Raw genomic sequence first — 20017 nt, 5'->3', positions numbered from 1 at the left:
CGGCAATAGAGGTAGTCCCGTCGCTTTGGATCCTATATGTTCGATTCAGCCAAGTCGACCGGGAATTGTGGGCTAAGGGAATGTTTTATGGCAGAGAGAAGAGGAAGCAGAAGATGATTCACAAAAAAGGAGTCGAGAGCTCAAATCTCAATGGCTGCTTCTCGCCTGTGGCAACCGACTATACCCGTACCTGCAGTAGTGCCCTTGGTCTTACCGAGTCGGTCTTACCCTCCATCACAACAGCAGAGGCACCCGGCCGTCAAGTCGAATGACAGTCGTTTTAGCGCCGCCGTCATCCACCTTTGGGGCCGTCACCGGAAATCATGCCCATCTACAACGTATTCGTCTACAACGTATGTATTCGACAGGTTTATTTGTACTGTCAGCTGACGCGGATGACTGCTGTGCTGTCTATGCCTTGCAATGAAAATGCAATGTTTTCTATTAACTTCGTACTCGTGGAAGTATAGAGCCAAGCTGTGGTGTGGAAGTATAGAGCCAGCTGTGGTGATTTTTACTGTTCTTTTTATTTCGTCTTCTTTTAAAAATAAGAAAAAAGTATTCGTACCACAAAATGGGAACCCCATTCTCAGGTTTGCCGGGCGAAAATTCTAGCAACGTCTCGAGAATCTCGACATCTTCTACCCAGCCTCTTTACAAGTCATGTGACTTTGTAACCGGGGGTCGACGTCCCTGAGATGTGGCCATTGCAGTGATCACCAGATCTCTTTTCAGATCCAGCTCTGACTTTTGCTGAGGTCACCGACCGGCCCATTCGTGGTGCCATTCACTCGTGAATCATACTGTGGCTGGACCAGTGACCACGGAGACTTTACAGCAACCTGTGATTGGCCGCTCCGCCGCTGACACGAACGTTCCCAGGCTATGCACGTTGTACGAATAATTAGTCCGTACTGTGCTGTGGCCCTTTAACACCCAGAATACAGTCTATCTGCTGTGAGGTGTGGCGTATCCGTACAGTATATTATCACAAAAACACAGTACAATATTTTGATTACGTAGTGTACTTTGTGAGGTACTTGCTGTCATCCGCAGCTCCTACCCCACTCGTACGAAGTACTCCGTCACGTCAGTCCAGCCCCGTCCCCTCATCGCCTTATCGCCTGGTGCCTCATCGTCACCCTTCCCATTCCATATTCGGCAAGCCAACCAACTGAAAGTACCGTGGACCTGTGTACGATACGTTCCCGGCACATACGTGGACGCTGGACTGGTATAAACTAAGCACAACTGAACAATCTCTGCTCCATCTCTGACTCTCTTGGTTTATAGACCTCTATAACACCTTCAGCTCCCCGCAAACAACCAAACTCTTGTTTCCGATATTCCCTCGAGATACTCATCTTGCAGTACTCCGTACTACCCATTCGACCACGAAACAGCCATCGGTCTCCGTCTTGCCCGGTCCACCTCTGCTAAGATGGTGCGCGAGGCCAATCCCCTCTCCAACACAAGCTCCAGCTCTGCGATGCCCATCAGGAGCGCCTCGTCGTCAGCGAACGCAGATGCATCCACCTCGGCCGTTTCCCGAGGCGATTCGCCCACCGGTTCTCCGCGTTCCCTGTCCACTTCGTTGCAGGCAGCTGCCACTCTCAACGCCGGTCTGCAACGTGAATTTGAACCTGTTCGACGTAAGTTTTGTGTTTTATGCCCCTCTCTCTCTCTTGTCTCGCTCTTTCCTTCTTACTAACAGCCATGTTCGTGCCCATAGGGACCTCTAGCAGCTCCGTCTATAGACAACGATCTCCCAGCGTCAGCCGACGACGATCAGCCGTCCTCATGAACCTACAACACAACGACCCTGCTGTCCCCGGGCCAGGCGAGCTGGTTTCCGAAGACCAGCGTAGCCGACGAGGAAGCTTTTCCGCCGTGACTTCGGGCAGCCCGCAGCTCATGTCGGGATCGCCCCGTCTGTCGACTGCAGGGAGCTCTCAGCATCATCGTGCCCTCAGCATTGGTGAGCTTCATCAGGAGCTCGAAGCCGAACAAGAAGCCCAAGTGGTACGTTTTTTTTTTTTTTTTTTTTTTTTTTTTTCCCTCTCTGCCACATCAATTAGGGAGGCTAACATGTACATGGCGACAGAACCGTCTCCTTCAGACGATTCGCGAGCAGCAGCTCCAGCTTCAGCAACTTCAAGGTCAGCAGGGCGCCAACGGATCTGCCGCGACCGAGGACTCCCCCGTCATGTCGGAACGATCCACCCACGGAACCCCGGCGCCGCAGCTGCCGTCGAGCTCGCTGTCGCAATCCACAACTCCCAGCCTTCCGACGGGATCCTTTTCCCGATCGCCAGGACCCACCTGTCACCCGCGTAGCTCTTTCGACATGGCGCGGGCGGATCTTCGACGCCGGTCTAGAACGCCGAGCCGAGGAGCTTCGCCGCGGGTGAGGTCGGGATCGATCAGCGGCGAAAGCGATCAGTGGGCTATCGGCCGCGACGAGGCCGCTCTTTACCAGGCCGAGACCCAGATGCTGGTCCGCGAGAATCAGATGCTCCGTCATCGCATCCGCGACCTAGGTAGGAATAGATCCAGGAAACTTGGCCGAGGGACTTTAGAACTAACACGCGTAACCTTCTATAGAACGTCAACTTGGCGAACTAGGTGGACCCGTGCCCGGCGCCCAGGGAAACCCAAACGAGCCTGTGTTTGCATCAAACCTGGCACGCTCAGCCACCGTTGATGGTGACGAGGGCTCATCACAGAGTACCACGCAGCCCGCCGAATCCACGGCGCAGACATCCAAGTCGTAGGTCACTGGATCCGACAGCAGGAGATGAAGATGTATATTTTTATTCGATACAGCATGGAGCATGGTCGCCTGGCGTTTGGGAAGGAAAGGGAATGTACTTGCTTGCATATGAGTTCTTATTTGCTCTTTTATTCTTATTTTCACTTCCTTTCTCTTGTCATGTCAGCCAGGCACTTTATAAGAACAGGGTCATCCGTGTAGGCGTTCGGGTCAATGAGGCTACGGCGAAATTGGGACAAGACCACCTCATGAGCATTGTAGGGAGGACTCTTGCTCAGCATTAGTCGCGATAGCTTTCTCTCCAGTTCCATGCTGGAATTATTAGGGGCCATGATCTACTAATAGGAAGATGGATGGCTACTCATGAACATAATTCGTTGTTATGCCCTCTCAGGTCATTCTTGATTCCGTTCCACGAGTACATTATCTGAAGCCACTATTGCGGTTCAGTTCTTCTCTTGGACTATCGAATATAGACACTCATAAATCATTAGAACGGGACATGGGTCGTGTGGTTGGTGTCTTGCTGTCGTCTGGAAGACATGTTGAGTGTTCAATGTCTGTTAGTCGGTGCTATGTAGATGCACACTTTGCACTAACACCGACAACACTACGTTGTACTTCGTACGTCACGCTGGCTGCCCAGGAACAGTGCGAAGATACGGTATTTGTACGGTACCTGGTACCTCCCTAACAGATCATCTCTAACCTCATTCCTCTCTTTACAGCTCTATGAATTCCAATAAATACAAAGAATAGGACGGCATGGCAAATGTGGTGACTAGTCCCGCGGGACGAAGAGCTACCCTTTCTCTCCTTTCCGTTTTCCCCCCGTCCCAATCACGCTCATTTTCCTCCACCGTCCCTAGATGCCTTGACTTCGACCATATCGTGAGTATCAGACAGCCCGACAGCCCTACCAGCCCATCCAAGACTGTAGTCTAAAAGACGGCGCATAGTTGGGAAACCACTCGCTCACAGCACGGCAAAGGTCATAGGAGGCGGCGTAGTAGGCCTCGCCACCGCGCGACGGCTCACCGAGAAACGCCCCTCGGCATCCACGCTCCTCCTGGAACGACACCCCCAGCCGGGCACCGAAACCTCCTCGCGCAACAGCGAGGTCATCCACGCGGGGCTCTACTACGGCCGGGACTCGCTCAAGACCCAGCTGTGCATCCGCGGGCGCCACCTCCTGTACGACTTTTGCAGCGCCCGCGCCGTCCCGTACAAGAAGGTGGGGAAGTGGATCGTGGCCCAGAACGACGCCCAGCACGAGGCCCTCGAGCGAATCTACGATCTCTGCGCCGCAGACCACGGGCTCGACGTCCCCGTTCGGTGGGTGGGCCGCGACGAGGTCTGGGCCAAGGAACCGTTCGTCCGCGCCGATGCCGCTGTCCTCGAGAGCCCCGAGACGGGCATCGTCGACGCCCACGCGCTCATGCTGGCGTTACGGGGGCTCTTCGAGGAAGAAGGCGGCACTGTGGCGCTCTCGTCTGCCGTCGTCGGCGTGGAGCCGCTACCGAGGTCGGGGCCGCAGACGCAGAAAGGGTCCGCCGGCTGGGCCGTACGGGTCCGCGACGCCCAGACGGGGGAAGAGAGCACCGTTACGGCCGCGATTTTCGTCAACGCCGCCGGCCTGGGCGCTGTCGACGTCCATAACATGATTGCATCTCCCGAGCAGCGCAGGATGCTCTACTACGCCAAGGGGAACTATTTTTCCTACACGCCCGCCGGCGGGCCCAGCATCCGCGTCGGCAGGCTCGTCTACCCGGCGCCCGAACCAGGGGCCAGTGGTCTGGGAACCCACCTTACCCTCGACATGGCCGGACGCATCCGCTTCGGTCCGGATGTCGAGTGGGTCGATTCGCCCGATGATCTGGCCCCGAGAGCCGATCGGTTGGACCAGGCTCTCGCCGCCATCAGGCAGTATCTCCCTTCTCTGGACGCTAGATCCCTGGCGCCGGACTACGCGGGCATACGGCCGAAGCTGGGTCGCCAGGGGGCCGTGGTGGAGGGGAAGGGGTTCCAGGACTTTATCGTGCAAAAGGAGGAGGGGTATGAAGGGTGGATTAACTTGCTGGGCATCGAGAGTCCCGGTTTGACGAGTAGTCTCGCCATCGCCGAGAGGGTCGAGAGGCTATTGTACGGGTGAACTTGTTACGTGGGAGTATCTCTACAGCGTATTATATCTGCTTCCGGTCTTTGCGTTGAGGAGTTGGTAATTTAGAAGAACGAAAGCCAGTTAACCACCTCGGTGGAGGATGGTGAGCTACTTACGAGAGGCAATACAGTTTGTGAGATGATAAATGTCAGCTTATGAACGCCCATTCACTCTCATCTCGTTGCGTCTCCATTCAACGAGGGTATGCGAGACCCATCTCCCGTCGTAAGTCCATCATTCACACACTAACGCCTATCCATATGTCCCACTGGCCGACGATATCCCTAGAGCAGACCAGGGGAGACGGCCAAGACTGAAGAACTTTCTCCTTGACAAAAGTCATTTTACACGGCCCGAGTTGGCCAACAAGGAGAAAGGAAGAGAGTAACGGAAGAATGAAAGAAAGTGACATGTGTTGTTACCGCATCGTCACATCAGGGTAGAACTTTCGGCCCTGGACATCTACATGATACTCGTAGATTCCATTCTCCGCTCCAATATACCTGGAAGGACAAGAACACACGTTAGCCCTGGAGGGGGAAGGCCAGCAATGGCACCACTTACAAGACACGACCATTCTCGCCCCACGAGAGGCCCGCGATGTTGTCCGACTCGCGCGTCCTCTCGCGAGTCCTCTCGTGGGTCCCCGGGTCGACCACCATCCGCCGACGAGCGAGGCGGTCATCCATCTCCCGCACCGAGACCGAATTGATAAACGGCAGGATGGAAAGGAAGTCGCGTTCCCGCTCGCGGTCCAAGTCGGCATCCCGCTCCCTCTGCGTCGTGTTGGCGCCATCCCCGTCATCATCGTCGTCGTCGTCATCACCGGATCGCGCGCCAGCCAGGTTGGACTCCAACGACGACCGGTTGTGCAACGCGCTTATGTCGTCCCAGCCGCCCGTCAGCCCGGCGGACCGGGTCGCCGTGGATTGCAGACCGCCCGGCGACGACGACGGCGGAGGCGACGCCTCTCCCGGGCGAAGCGTCGTGGTCCGCCGAGGAACAGGCCGCACCCTCACCCGACGGTCTCCGCCGTCTTCCCCGAGTCGGTGCGTCGCCCGCGGGCGCTCGTGGCCTTGGCCCCTGTCGCGCGTCTCGCGCAGCCAGCCGGCGAGGGTGTGGATGTTGGTATTGTTGCTGGCGCTGCTGCTGTCGCCGTCGGCCGTTTCGCGGTCGAATTCCCGTAGGGCTCGGGAGATACCGCCGGCCCGGTCCCTCGACGCCCGGCCGTGGTCGTCCTCCGCACCGGCACCCAGGCGGGACAGCAACCGGTTAGGCGGCGGTGGCACGGGGGTTACATGCCACCTCGAACTACCGCTACCGGACCCTAGTTGGCCGGCTAGGCGGGATTCGATGCGTTCGGCCAGCTCCCTTCGTCGGCGCTCTGTCTGTATCGCTTCGAGGACGGCCATTTCCTCGTGCGACAGTCCGTCCGAACGGTCATCACCGTAGAACGCCTGCATCTCCTCCCTGAACCGACGCCAATCCGAGGCGCTTATGTTTGAGGGGAGAACGGACGCTAGGATACGGCTTGTGTGGTCAGAATCTCTTGCATCGGGGGTACTGTTGCGATCCGCGAGGCTGAGTCGTTCCACGTCGCCGTCGTCGGCGCTGATGTCGAGAGTTTGCCGATGGACGAATCCGGTCCTCACGTCGGCCAGCCCCACCCGGCCTTGGTGCTCGGTCCAGGCGAGGATATCGAATGGCCCCGGACAAAACTCCATATCCCGCACTGCGCCTGCGCTGGTCAACGGCCGTGAGGTGGTGAAGGTGGCCAGGAGAGGGTCGGGGCCGTCCGGGTTGATTAGGGACTGGGTGTCGAAGATGGAGATGGTGCCGTACTGCGTACCCACAGCTAGGTGGGTGCCGGTGTTGGAAAAGCATGCGGCGAAGCTGCCACGGCTGTCCGACCGATCGTCCCGGCGCTGGCTTTTGAGCAGGATCCTGCGGCACAGGACCCATTCGTACTCGGGCGTGTCCCTGGACACGGGCCGGCGCCGGGCCGAATTTTGATCGTCCGCTTTCTTCTCGGCCCGTACGTGGACATACAGATAGGGATCGTCGAGAACCGCTACCAAGATGCGGCCGCCGGGTGAGAGGACGGCACGGTTGACGTAATCAGGATAGGTGATCACGTCGAGCGGATCTGGTTTAGTTTTGGTCTCAAAGTCTCTCAGGCTGAGCGTGACGACCGACTTGTCGTTGTTCGCAAGGACGGCCACGGGGTCTTTATAAGTCCCCGCTTCCTGTCGGGGAGCGCCGGCGGGCGGGAACCACAGGGTGATGCAGTTGACGCGATCGCGCGCCATCTTGACGCTCTTGGCCACCAACCCCTTACTGAGCCGCGAGTTGAGCCGGCGTAGCTGCGAGTGGAACAGAGCCGAAGGCGCGGCATCGTTGCGGAGACTGTCCAAGTCGAGGGGAAGGCGCATGTCCGGGTCGAGATCGAGGTGGCGGTCGGATTCAATGGGGTCTCCCCTTTCGTCGAGGTGAATGGCGGAAAACTCGCCCGTCTCCCCACCGCAGCAGACCCAGCCTTTGCCGGCGACAAGACATCTCGGAGAGAAGGAAAGCAACTTGAGGGTTTCGCATTCGTTCGTTGTGGTGTTGAGGCGCTGGATGTGATTGCTGCTATGGCCACCAGGAAAATATACGGTATCGGACTTGTCGGCGCTGGTCAAGGAGCGAAGTTGCCAGTGTCTGGCAGACGGTTAGTTGGACGGTGATCTAGCCGGTCGGACACGCCATCTCGCTATGTCTCTGACGAGAGGAAGCAAGGAGGGAGAGAGAAGCCGCGTACTGTGATCGGACTGGAATACGGTAATGTTTGCGACCCTTTTTGGATATCAGGCCTTCGGTAGGGTAATACCTAGTGAGGACCATGGTCAGTCTCGAGACGAAGGATCCATGGTAGCTGTCGCGCAGGCAGGGAAGAACGTACGAAATGCCATCTTTGACGGCCATGTTGGCCTGCTCTTGAAAAAATGAATGCTAGGTTCGTAGAGAACGAGCGCCCGCTGCGAATGTAGTCGAAGGCAGTAATGTGGTGTTATGAGCGCAGTCGGTGGTCGCTAGATACAGAGACGGATGATGTCGCAAAGGATCGTTTTCGACGAGGGCAGCGATGGAGCAATAAATGAATACGGCAGGGCTTCGTCCAAGTGTTACAGGATACAGGTAATGGACGTCTTTGCGGCTTGGTTGGGAGTTTACTTAGGAAGAGGAAGAGGACGGTTGGCGATTGAAGTTGAATAGGGACGAATTGTGTTGGAGTCGGAATGACGTTCGTTGAAGCTGGAAGCCAGTCGAAGTACTTCGTATCAAGTACCTGGCTTGTTGCGCCATCAGATTGTATCCGTACTGTGCAGGTACGAATACAGTCCATTGTAAGTACGAAGTACTCGCACTTTGGTGCCTATCAAATTAGGTAGCTACAGTGGGACTCGTTTACAATTCCCCTTGAGCATCATGCACGCATCTTCCCCTGTTACATTAGCGCGACAATTCCTGGGAATGAGGTAAATGTGTTCTTGTCTGCTAATTGATTCATAAGATGATCATGAAAAGGACAAATAATTCGACGGACTTGCTGTAATGACTCAGTATTCGTACATTCAATCGGAGTAGTCCGTACCTTGGAAACGGAATTAGTAAGGGTACCCATTAGTAATTTCTGTACCGTACCTGGCAAGAAAGGTACTTGAACGATTCCCAATTGCGAGTCACGCACGTGAGTGGCTCCGGAATATCAGTATCCCCAGCCCCGAGCTGCAAAAAGGGAATGAAGACCCGCTGTGGGTCCAATTAATGGCGAATAGCCACGGCGGCTTTCGGTCGGCTTCCACGGCTGGGACATGGATGAACCATTGATCTCATTACCGTCTCAGGTTCAAAAATTTCAACAAGCTCTAATTTTTCTTCTCCTCCATCCTTTCCAACCTCCCTACTCTCCCACCTCCCATTCCATCCTCCATCGCCATCATAATAATTTCCTACCTCCCATCCCTCTGCGTCTAATCTTTTCTCCTCTTCACACTCTTACTTTGTTCTTTTGTATTATTTTCTTCCCAGCTCCATTCCAAACACCGTCAAAATGATGTCCTCGCGCTTCTCCAGAGCTGTAAGTTTTCCGGAGCAAATTTTGTCCTCTCGGGCTGGTTTCATCCAAAGCTCTAGTTACTAACGCGCCTTCCTTCTCAACAGCTTCCGCGAGCCACTACCTCAGTCTCGCGCTCGGCCGCGTTCGCTCGGCCGGCATTCGCCTCCAGGTTTGCTCGCTATGAGTCGACCGAGTCGGAGGGCAAGGTGCAGGGCGCAGTCATTGGTATCGATTTGGGTACGTTATATGGCGCGGACAACAGAAGCAGTTGTTTCAATGATGTCTGGTCAATATGTTCTAACGCGCTTCAACAGGTACCACCAACTCGGCTGTGGCGATCATGGAAGGCAAGACCCCTAAGATCATTGAAAACTCGGAAGGTAAGCAGTCATCTCTCCCATACTCGCACTTGGGATCGCATCATACTCACAAGTCACAGGTGGTCGGACAACCCCGTCAGTAGTTGCCTTCGCCGAGGATGGCGAGCGCCTTGTCGGTGTGGCTGCTAAGCGCCAGGCCGTCGTCAACCCCGAGAACACCCTGTTCGCCACCAAGCGACTGATCGGTCGCAAGTTCACCGACGCTGAAGTCCAGAGGGATATCGAAGCTGTCCCTTACAAGATTGTTCAGCACACCAATGGTGACGCGTGGGTCGCGGCTCGCGGCAAGAACTACTCTCCCTCGCAGATTGGCGGTTTCGTCCTCGGCAAGATGAAGGAGACGGCCGAGGCCTACCTCAGCAAGCCTGTCAAGAACGCCGTCGTCACCGTCCCCGCCTACTTCAATGACTCTCAGCGCCAGGCCACCAAGGATGCTGGTCAGATCGCTGGCCTCAACGTCCTCCGTGTCGTCAACGAGCCCACCGCCGCCGCCCTGGCCTACGGCCTGGAGAAGGAGGCTGACCGGGTCGTCGCTGTGTACGATCTTGGCGGTGGTACTTTCGATATCTCCGTCCTCGAGATCCAGAACGGTGTCTTCGAGGTCAAGAGCACCAACGGTAACACCCACCTCGGTGGTGAGGACTTTGACATTAAGCTGGTCCGCCACCTCGTCCAGCAGTTCAAGACCGAGTCGGGCATCGACCTGTCCGGTGACCGCATGGCCATCCAGCGTATCCGTGAGGCTGCTGAGAAGGCCAAGATTGAGCTGTCGTCTACCCTCCAGACCGACATCAACCTGCCCTTCATCACGGCCGACTCTTCCGGTCCCAAGCACATCAACCTCAAGCTCACCCGCGCTCAGCTCGAGAAGATGATGGACCCCCTCATCTCCCAGACCATTGACCCCGTCCGCAAGGCCCTCAAGGATGCCAACCTGCAGAGCAAGGACATCCAGGAGGTCATCCTCGTTGGTGGTATGACTCGTATGCCCAAGGTTACCGAGTCTGTCAAGAGCCTCTTCGGCCGTGAGCCCGCCAAGTCGGTCAACCCCGATGAGGCCGTCGCCATTGGTGCCGCCGTCCAGGGTGCCGTGCTCTCTGGTGAGGTCAAGGATCTTCTCCTCCTCGACGTTACTCCCCTCTCCCTCGGTATCGAGACCCTTGGCGGTGTCTTCACCCGTCTGATCAACCGCAACACCACCATCCCCACCAAGAAGTCCCAGGTCTTCTCCACTGCCGCCGATTTCCAGACTGCTGTCGAGATCAAGGTGTACCAGGGTGAGCGTGAGCTCGTCAAGGACAACAAGATGCTCGGCAACTTCCAGCTTGTCGGCATCCCCCCTGCCCACCGCGGTGTTCCCCAGATTGAGGTCACCTTCGACATTGACGCCGACTCGATTGTCCATGTCCACGCCAAGGACAAGTCCACCAACAAGGACCAGTCCATCACCATCGCCTCGGGCTCTGGTCTCTCCGATGCCGAGATTGAGCAGATGGTCGAGGACTCGGAGAAGTACGCCGAGACCGACAAGGAGCGCAAGGCTGCCATTGAGGCTGCCAACCGCGCCGACAGCGTCCTCAACGACACGGAGCGTGCCCTCAACGAGTACTCTGACAAGCTCGAGAAGGCCGAGGCCGACCAGCTCCGCGAGAAGATTGCCACCTTCCGCGAGTTCGTCTCCAAGAGCCTTGCTGGCGAGGGCACTGCCACCTCGGCCGAGATCAAGGAGAAGACCGACGAGCTCCAGGTTGCCAGCCTGAACCTCTTTGACAAGATGCACAAGGCCCGCAACGAGGCCGGTGGCGAGAACCAGTCGGCCGGCCAGGACAACACCTCGTCGACCGACGGCGAGAAGAAGCCTTAAATGGTGTCGACGCAATCGAGTGCCGTCGCCCGTGTTTTATTTAGGTGGGAGGTCCACGGTCTGACAGGCCAGGCCGTTGGTCCCTCTCCCCCTGTACTTTGACTTGTAACTTTATATCACCCAGATCAGTCCTGTCAAACCCCTCATCTTCTTTTTTCAGCCTTCTTGTTACCTATTTATCCCATGTTCTTAATACATGCGCGTGCGCATCGGGTGGGCGGATTGGCGTTGGTGCATCAAAAAGATATCACTCCACATACCTCTGCGGTATTCATGACATGATGGAATGGCATGGACCAGGGGACTGGGACAGGACGGGCTGCACATGTACAAAGCTGTTGGAATAGCTAGACGCAGGTTAATCCTACATCCCCTCTCCAAATGTTATCGTGAAAGCTCTCAATCCTGTGTCTTGTTCTTGCCGCTCTCAAGCCCCGTATCTTCTATTGTAGGCCTAATTACCATTGATGGTGTGGTACTTGATTGTACAGCGCTCTACTCTGTGTGAAGGCGTTCCCCATGCCTTCGCTTGGCCCTGTATGCACAACTAGGCAGCTTACATCGTAGCACCAGCAAACGGCAAGTCGGTCGTTGCCATGTGTTATATCAGTGAAGAGACTACACCTTCGCACCGCGGGCTACTTGTTTGTCGTGAACTACCACACACTCTGGCATGCACGAACACACAAGGCGGACGAGGGATCCCGCGAAACTGACGAGATAACTCTCGGACCATCATCAACCTGCTTTCCATTCCTAGACTACTCTACCTCCCAAATCCAAACCAGCCCTTCTTCTTCTGAGGCTTCTCCTCCGGCTCGGCCGGCTTCTCTTCCTCCGCCGGCTTCTCCGGTTCGTCAAACGACGGATACTTGATGTAGTTCCAAGCAATATCGAGGAAGATGGGCTTGAAGGGGATGGGGGCGACTTTGGGCGGGAACTCGACGAGGTTGGTGAGGTCGACGGGGCCGAGGGGGTACTCGTGGAGACGCTCGATGAGCGGGTCGCGTTTGCCCTGGGCCACGTACTCCTCCTCGGCCTTCTTGAGCAGGTTGTCCATGTGGACGAGGGCGCGGAGCCGCAGGACCTGTTTCCGGAGGAAGTCTTCGAAGAAGGTCGCGTCTTCGGCTGTGGGCTGGATGTTGCGCGGCGAGCCGGCGGGTGGCTGTGGCGCTTGGGAGAGGATGGGGACGGCTTGCTGGGCCAACTCGTGGGCGTGGTTGACGAGGGCCAGGGCGTTGACGGTGTTGCCGATGATGTCGTGGGAGCGACCAATGGCAAGGACCCTGGGGAGGTGTGTTAAGAGATGTGAAGAGGCAGGCCGGAAAACAAAACAAAAGTCGGTGCACATTGGACTTACTTGAGGGCTTGGAAGTAGGACGTGATGCCGTTCAACCACTGGGATAGAGGTTCATTGGCCGCAACACCGGGGAGTTCCTTGGCCGACTCGACGCTCTGCAGAATACCATCGTATAGTGCGACCTGTTCCCGCAGCTTGCCGGCCTTGAACCTCGGCTTCTCCCACCTGCGCTTCTGGGCGGGCGTGGGCTCCTTGTTGGGCTTCTTGCCCGCCAGCTTCTCGTAGTTCTCGATGGCCCCGTCTCGGTCGCCTGTGAGGACGCGGTTCCTGCCGATGCGCCAACTGATCATCTCGTAGTTGACGGCCGTTCGGGTCACCTGCAGGCTCTGCATGCGCGAGTCGCTCTGCGATACGCCTTCGGCGCGCAGCTCGTCGATGGCGTTCTTGGTCGCATCAACGGCATCCTGGGTCGCCGTGAGGATGGAGTCGTAGGCGCTGGCCACCTTTTTGAGTTTGGCGTCGCCCAGGGAAGCAAGCTGCTCGGCCAGCTGTCCCTTTGCCTGCTGGACTCGGCCCCAGGCAAGAGCGATGGCGGCATCTTCGATTTTGACTTCCCGGGAGCGCCAGGTCAGCGTCTTGGGGGCGTTTTCTTCCGCCGTGTCCTGGTGCGACTGGGCATCGCCTTGGCCTAGGGCACGGGGGTCGAGCTCGTTGACCTGCTGTACCATCCATTCTTCGGACTGTGGGAAGGCGTTCCTGGCAATGGTGGCGACGGGGACGGTGCGCGGCGTCTTGAGCTGATAGGCAGCGTAGCGGATGGAGGGGTCGATGGTCTCGGATAGGAGGTCCTTGTACATGTCGCTCGCGGTGGCCGTGGCGAGGGCGCTATAGACGATGCGCGCAATAGCGTAGGACTTGACGGAAGGGCCCCAGCTTTGATTCTCAAACAGGGCGGCGCCACGGATCAGAGAAGCATAGGCTTGCGACTCCAATCTATCATTCGGGGTCGCACCAGATTCCGGCTGGGCGAGCAGTTCGGCAAGAGATTCGGCAAGACGAGCAGCTTTATCCAGACGGGAGACGATATGTTTTCGGGTTCGAGAATTAATTCCCTTGGTATCGGCCGTGTGGGCGGCTCTCATGCTCATGGCGTTGGCCCAGGCACGCTCGCTCGTGAGAAGAATGAGATGGGCACATCTGTTGACACCCAAATTTCAGTTAGAAATACTTCGGTTTCGCTCCAACTTGGTCAAGTTGGCAAGTGTGGTCGACGTACTCGCGATTCTGGCCAACATCTTGGGCGCTGAACTGGTCCTTCTTCTGGTACTTGCCGCGATTCTTTGTGGCGATGCCAAGCCTCTTCCGAGCCTTCAAAAGCTTCTTTCCGAGCTGCGCTTGGTAGGTGGAATAGTCGCCGTATAGGAGGGCGGCATCCCGTCGCGAAACGACGAATTGGGTGATATCCATGTCGAATGGTGAGCTTGGGTGTGTTTATTAGAGAGACAAAAGGGACAAATCTCGACCTGCCCCTCAAGGTGCGGTGGTTGCAGTGACGCTACACGCTACGAAGTACATTGGTCGCGGCGGAACAACTAATTCCCGATCAGTAATCAACATAGTCTGAGTTGTCGCGCGTGGCAGGTGTCGGCATCTGTCAGGACGCCATATCAATCGAGTCGGTGATCCATGTCCAGACTTTACAGTGAACCATCTTGGGACTAGGCGATCAACACGGTTGGATCTGACGCGCATATTCAGCTTCATTCTCGGTGCGGATATGCACGTTCCATGTGGATGTTGGTGAGCCCGTCATTGCAGGTATGTGATCGATAGCATTTCTAACACTCCTCCGAGTCCTCTCGCTGATCCCAGTGTGTAGTCCTCGGCAATGAGAGCTCAACCGGCTGCAGCGACATCGTAGGCTTGTCCGAGTATCCTCCCTGGGGCATCCTAGTCCTGGTGGGAGACGTGCTGTTCTGTTCCGCAAGGTTCTGCGCTGATGTGCAGAGGAGCGGGAAACTGCCACGGTGCATGTGGATTGCTTCAAGCTATTCATGCGGCGAGTCACATCCCCGGACAGGATGAATCGACTCTGGATCGCGGCATCGTGGAGCCATCCGTGTCGCGGGAACCGCGGCCTGCTTCTACCGCCCAGTCTGCTGAACCCGTGGCAAGTGCGCGATCTAGCAGCGCGGGTTTGCGATTTTAGTCGCCTGAAAGATTTGCCCATTGAAGTATTCCATCTCATCTGCCAGCATTCGTTTGGGCAGACGATCGGGCCTGGAAGTATGCGCATTCGTGGAGGCGTCTCAGGACATGCATGTCATGTTCAAGGTACGCCTCCCTCACACACGTACTTTGGGCCCATCTAATCAAGTGTTATCAGTATGGCTTTTGCCGTCTCGTACTACCTACTTCGTCACCACCACTCGTATTTCAGGATGTGTCGGATCGCCTTGATCTGGGAGAGGTCGATTTGCTATCCCCACGACCCCTTATATGTCCCATTAGCACCCTAGACCTGACTGGTTCTGGTATCACTTTCTTCATATCCTGCCACACGACACTCGCAATACACGCACACACCCGGCTTTTACCTGATGCCACGACGACATATTATAGTCTTTCCACATACACCCGAGAAGCTGTGGCGTGGGTGTACGTCCCTCTCCCACAGATGGATCCACTCGTCGCATTCGGCATCCGGGCTGTTCGGGGGCGTGGCCAGTCCACGGGATCTTGCTACTTGGTGAGCACCATAATATCGTGTCTAGTGACTTGGGCTGACCAGCAGCCAGATGCGTTTCCAAGCCTCGGGAGACCTCGTGGTTGGCGCATACTATCCAAGTGAGACGATAGATCACGTATCATCCGTATCCAAGCGATCGCTGTTGCTCTTCGGCATCCCTGAGCGCGACCCGGTCTATTTCATGGGAGTCCACCCTCGAGGTAGGGAATGCTCGGGCTTTGCACCCGCTCCCGACATGACGCCCCCTTTTACGCTTGCCCGCTATGCGTCGGCTCCCCTACGACACGTTGCCTACGCCCAGATCTTCCGTGACAAAGAAACAGCGTGGTGTAGAGGGCTCATTCTTCATTATATAGATGGAACAAAGCGCGCCTTGGGTAGTTGCCGTATCGGACTTGATCCTGTGGAACAGGTTGCTGCGCCGTTTGTTTTCTGTTTTTTAACGGTTGAGGACAATCTGGGGAGCCGAGAACGTTCACTTCAGACCAAGGTAAAAGTCATTCCAGAGGCGGAGCATGGTACACACGAGAGCTGGACTTGTTGTACCAAGGAGGACGTCTTGAAAATGTGGTTTACACAACATGAAATGGCAATGGAATTCGAACGGCAAGCTGAAGTGGTCTCGGGGAGTTGACGTTGAGCGGTTGGAGGTGGTCGTGGCTGAGCCTCCATTACGCCACGATGCCAGTACGCCACGACGCCAGTACGCCACAACGCCACAACGCCACAACGCCCTCTCGGCGTAGTGGGAAAATCATATGGGTCCGAGCTTCAGCCGGGAAACCGCGACTTTACGCCAGTCAAGTGATTTCTTTCTCACCATGATCTGATGTCGAGACTTCTCCGTGAAAAGGACCCAACTTGGACCACAACGTCGTCCACTTTATCAAAACTTCATTTCACTTTTCAATTTCTGTGGTCCATGTTTTTTAAATTCTATTTATCCACATTTGTTCGTCTTGGGTCAACCTAGCGATCCCGGCGGGGCGCCTTTCCAGGCAATCAAAAGAAAAAAGTTTGCTTCTTCACGACATCATCATCCTGTCCAACTGAGACAATCCCTTTGACGACATCCCAGGCGACGCCAGCATGCCTGGGTCTATTGTTGCGGCTATAGTCTGCGTACAGTAACCGAACAGAAACGGACCACACTCTCCAGCTGCTCCCGATGCTGGAAAGAGCTGCCGCGACTTTGGAGCCATGCACCCTTCGGCATTCCATCCCAGCATCAGTCAGGACCCGACGCAGGCTTCATACCGGATTTTGGCAGCATGGCGCCGCTGCCTTGGATCTATCCCCTCTGTGGATTTCCACCACGCAAGAGTCTCATGACGCAGACGATCCGATGCCGCCCGCCAATGCCCCCGACCGGCTAAACGCATCCACCTTCTTGCTCGACTTTCTTTACCCACGAGGCACCATGGCCTTCCTGCGTAGGCTGTCGCCCTCTATACCAGACCGACAGGCGTCATCTTCCCACACACACGTCCAACCGCGATCACGGCGATTCACCTCCACCACCCATGAGGCGTTTCTATCAGCGTCCGAAGCCAAGGCACCGACAGAACCCACCATTGGGGACCAGCCACAGCCCTGCCGGGGTGATCAAGATGCCCTACAACAATCAGTACATCATCAGTGGCGGGATGCGATAGAACAAGACACCTCATCCAAGGCCGAAAACATAACGTCCAACATGCATGAGCAGGGAACGCCTTCCTCCCCCAGCTCTCGACCAGCTTTGATGCAATCGCTCATGGCCAGATCCGATACCGAGTACTTTGGCCCCATCTGGGAACACTGGTGTCAGTTGGAACCCCAGCAACAGAACGAGCTACGGCCGCAAGTCATCACGTACTTGCACAAGTCTACTGGTCTTGAGAATTCGAAGAGGGTTGTCGATCTCTTCTCGCAACTCGGCATTGACTCGTGGGATCGCGATACCGTCGCTGCGGCCGTCGCTGCGGAACTGCGGCTGGGAAACGTGGCTGCGGCCTTGGACATCTACCATACCGGTCTTCACTGGAGACGCTTGGTCGGCGGGCTGGTACATCTCGTCACCCATGCCCTGCAGACTTCGTCCTGGGATATGGTCTGCCGGGTTTGGGACGCCTACGGCAAGCTCCGCGCCGTCGAGACCGTCGAGTTTGGCAACCTGAATGATGTTGCAGAAGCCATCCCCGACCTCGGCACCCAGGTACTGCAGTTCCAGGAGTACCTAGTGGCAAGGGAAAGAGAAGGCCAGAGTATACAGACCGATGCAAAGCCGGAGAAAGAAAACGATGCCGCGAAAGACTCCGCGACCGCCGCCCGTACCCTTGATCTGTCCGAGACTGGTCCCACCGGCATCTCGAGACTGCTCAAGGGCCTTGCCAAATGTGCCCTCCACCAGCCTTGCCAGCCCCACGAAGCCCTGCCCTTACTCAAGATCCTCCGAAAGGCAGACTTTTACTACATGTACATTAGCCGAGCGCTCGAGGCACGCCGGACAACCCATGTCCCAGACATCTACCGCGTATACCGGACATTACCGAGGTTCAGGCCGAACTGGAAGATGCTACACGGAATGTTCGAATTGTACTATCCCCACGACGTCGTAGGTCTCGAGCAGATCTACGAAGACTATCACAGGGCCTTTGGCTCTCTCGATCAGTGGGGATTTCGGAAGTACCTAAAGTTCTATGCCTCCCGTGGCGATGTCAGGTCGGTCCGGAGGTTGTGGACGACGTACGTGAAGAAGTTTAAACACAAAGCCGTCATTCAGGATCCGGAAACCTGGAACCACGTCTTGAACGCCTACAAGAACCGCGGGATTGTGGAGGACACGCAGCGGGCATTCGACGACATGGCCACCAGCGACAAGGTGACACCAGACGTCGTCAGCTGGAATATCCTGCTCAGCGCCTACGTCAAGACGGAGCGTTACGACGATGCCATTGCTGTTTTTGAAGACCTCTGCCAGGCCGTGGACCCCGACTCGGTCAGTTTCGGGACCATGATGGCCATGTCCGGTGCTCTGGGCGACCTCGACTACACCCTGACGTTGTACGAGCGGGCGCAGTCGCTGCGGGTCCAGGCGCACGCTTCCGTCTTTTACGGTCTCGTCAACGCGTATTGTCAGAACGACAAGATTGAAGAGGCGCAGAACGTTTGCATCAATGCGAGCACGAGGGAGATTGGCGGGAATCAAGTGGACCTCTGGAACTGCCTCCTCAAGTACCAAGGCCACAGGCGGGACCTCAGGGGCATCTATCAGATCCTGGATCTCATGAAGGAACACGACGTGGAATGGAACCCCACGACGTACGACCTCCTCATGCGGTCCCTCGTCCTCAGCAAGGAAGCCCATCATGCGTACAGGCTCCTGCGGACCGCCGTCGAGGACAAGACCTTCCCCGTCCGGGAACGGCACTTTGCCATGGTCATGTCGAGTGCGCTCAGGAGCCGCGATATGGCCCTGGTCCGATCGGTCGTCGGGCTGATGTCTCGCACCGGGTATTCCATGTCGATGAAGACGTCCATCGCCGCGGTGGACGCCGAGCTGCGGCGGCGCTTCAAACCGTGGGAGGAGGGCAGCGGCGAGATGGACGGCGACCAAGCGCGGGAATTTGGCCGGACGCTCGTGGAATACTACGAGCGGATGCTGCAGGCGGGGGAGCGGGATGCCCTGTTCGACCCGGAGCGCAAGGTGACGATGCGCAGCGACATGGGCGACGTCGAGCACCTGGCCTCCCACGCCACCACCGTCCAGGAAGCCATGGAGGTCCTCATTCAGTTCCGCGACTTTGTCTCGCTCGAGGAACTGCTCCAGCTGTTCTCCCGCGCCGTGACGGGCCAGGCGTTGCAGAGGGAGACGCTGCCCCTCCCGATGCTCGAATCGATGATGCTCGCCGACTTTCTCGACGGCCAGTACGACAAGGTCAAGGAAGCATGGGGCTACGCCTGGGACTCGGCGCTGCGGCTCGGCCGGCCGGCGGCGTACCAGAAGAACAAGGACAAGAAGACCAAGGAGCAGAGCATCCTGCCGCGGTACCAGTACGCGCTGTCCGGGGCGGTCAACTCGATGCAGCGCACGCTCCGGGCCGAGGGGGACCACAAGGGCCTGGTGGGGCTCGTGGAGCAGGTGACGCGGGCGGGGTTCAAGCTGCACAGCGGGCACTGGAACAACATCTGCCGGTCGCTGGCCGAGATGGGCCAGTGGGTCACGGCGTGCGCGGTGTGCGAGGACGTGCTGATGCCCAACTGGCAGGGGTGGGCGGCGCGGCGGGTGCTGGCGCGGCACGCGCGGAACGCCATGCCGCTCGAGCGGCGCCGCATGGGCAACGCGCCGCGGTTCCTCCGCCCCAACGCCGAGACGCTGGTCATGCTGGCGGACCACTACCTCGTGCTCAAGAAGCAGGGGCCGTGGTCCAACGAGGCGCGCCGCACGCTCGACGAGTTTTACGCAAAGTGCCCCAAGCTCGTCGACGCTTTCCGGACGCGTCTGGAGCTCACGGCCCGGGGGGTCCGCAAGCCGGAGATTAAGGATGCGTGGTAAAAGAGATTTGTACGTTTTGTTTGTTGGTTTCCACCTTGTGCTGTTCTGGCTGTCATGGGCTTGCTGGCTCTTGTATGATATATGAGAATACCACTGGTTTTGTTTCTCTTTCTCCTTTCTCGCATGATGGGCAGAGTATAATGGTTTGGTTTGG

At 57.0% G+C, this 20017-nt stretch overlaps 8 protein-coding genes across 8 annotated transcripts; 5 read left to right on the top strand and 3 right to left on the bottom strand.

Annotated features, from left to right (window-relative positions):
• Nucleotides 1–36: 36 nt before the first annotated feature.
• Nucleotides 37–511, top strand: ACRALDRAFT_209874 (uncharacterized protein; the record flags this gene model as incomplete). Its single annotated transcript, XM_071022901.1, has 5 exons — nucleotides 37–67; nucleotides 133–167; nucleotides 244–258; nucleotides 285–404; nucleotides 497–511. 5 exons carry the CDS (start codon nucleotides 37–39, stop codon nucleotides 509–511), a joined length of 216 nt encoding a protein of 71 aa, XP_070873532.1.
• A 625-nt stretch (nucleotides 512–1136) lies between these two features.
• Nucleotides 1137–3262, top strand: ACRALDRAFT_1063321 (uncharacterized protein). Its single transcript, XM_071016774.1, has 4 exons — nucleotides 1137–1652; nucleotides 1733–2022; nucleotides 2105–2540; nucleotides 2605–3262. Exons 1-4 carry the CDS (start codon nucleotides 1442–1444, stop codon nucleotides 2772–2774), a joined length of 1107 nt encoding a protein of 368 aa, XP_070873531.1. The 5' UTR covers nucleotides 1137–1441; the 3' UTR covers nucleotides 2775–3262.
• A 276-nt stretch (nucleotides 3263–3538) lies between these two features.
• Nucleotides 3539–4925, top strand: ACRALDRAFT_2043470 (uncharacterized protein; the record flags this gene model as incomplete). The annotated part of the gene is made up of 2 exons (XM_071021353.1): nucleotides 3539–3664; nucleotides 3765–4925. The coding sequence occupies 2 exons, from the start codon at nucleotides 3539–3541 to the stop codon at nucleotides 4923–4925; spliced, it is 1287 nt and encodes a 428-aa protein (XP_070873530.1).
• Nucleotides 4926–5352: 427 nt separating this feature from the next.
• Nucleotides 5353–7898, bottom strand: ACRALDRAFT_2043469 (uncharacterized protein; the record flags this gene model as incomplete). Its single annotated transcript, XM_071021352.1, has 4 exons — nucleotides 5353–5437; nucleotides 5499–7634; nucleotides 7735–7803; nucleotides 7876–7898. 4 exons carry the CDS (start codon nucleotides 7896–7898, stop codon nucleotides 5353–5355), a joined length of 2313 nt encoding a protein of 770 aa, XP_070873529.1.
• Nucleotides 7899–9027: 1129 nt separating this feature from the next.
• ACRALDRAFT_2028904 (uncharacterized protein) lies at nucleotides 9028–11277 on the top strand (the record flags this gene model as incomplete). The annotated part of the gene is made up of 4 exons (XM_071020562.1): nucleotides 9028–9054; nucleotides 9138–9270; nucleotides 9348–9413; nucleotides 9473–11277. The coding sequence occupies 4 exons, from the start codon at nucleotides 9028–9030 to the stop codon at nucleotides 11275–11277; spliced, it is 2031 nt and encodes a 676-aa protein (XP_070873528.1).
• A 36-nt stretch (nucleotides 11278–11313) lies between these two features.
• Nucleotides 11314–11875, bottom strand: ACRALDRAFT_209870 (uncharacterized protein; the record flags this gene model as incomplete). Its single annotated transcript, XM_071022899.1, has 6 exons — nucleotides 11314–11386; nucleotides 11474–11527; nucleotides 11556–11596; nucleotides 11646–11682; nucleotides 11740–11805; nucleotides 11838–11875. 6 exons carry the CDS (start codon nucleotides 11873–11875, stop codon nucleotides 11314–11316), a joined length of 309 nt encoding a protein of 102 aa, XP_070873527.1.
• A 168-nt stretch (nucleotides 11876–12043) lies between these two features.
• On the bottom strand, nucleotides 12044–14044 carry ACRALDRAFT_1070272 (uncharacterized protein; the record flags this gene model as incomplete). Its single annotated transcript, XM_071017752.1, has 3 exons — nucleotides 12044–12563; nucleotides 12638–13774; nucleotides 13854–14044. 3 exons carry the CDS (start codon nucleotides 14042–14044, stop codon nucleotides 12044–12046), a joined length of 1848 nt encoding a protein of 615 aa, XP_070873526.1.
• A 2450-nt stretch (nucleotides 14045–16494) lies between these two features.
• ACRALDRAFT_2108189 (uncharacterized protein) lies at nucleotides 16495–19863 on the top strand (the record flags this gene model as incomplete). The annotated part of the gene is made up of 2 exons (XM_071023368.1): nucleotides 16495–16953; nucleotides 17035–19863. 2 exons carry the CDS (start codon nucleotides 16495–16497, stop codon nucleotides 19861–19863), a joined length of 3288 nt encoding a protein of 1095 aa, XP_070873525.1.
• Between the last annotated feature and the right edge of the window lie 154 nt (nucleotides 19864–20017).

The sequence above is a fragment of the Sodiomyces alcalophilus genome (genome assembly GCF_042370955.1).
Source record: "Sodiomyces alcalophilus JCM 7366 unplaced genomic scaffold ACRALscaffold_6, whole genome shotgun sequence".
In the NCBI taxonomy this organism is placed as follows: Eukaryota; Fungi; Ascomycota; class Sordariomycetes; order Glomerellales; family Plectosphaerellaceae; genus Sodiomyces; species Sodiomyces alcalophilus.
The sequence above is the reverse complement of the archived record's forward strand: the minus strand, read 5'-3'. Positions and strand labels throughout refer to the sequence as shown.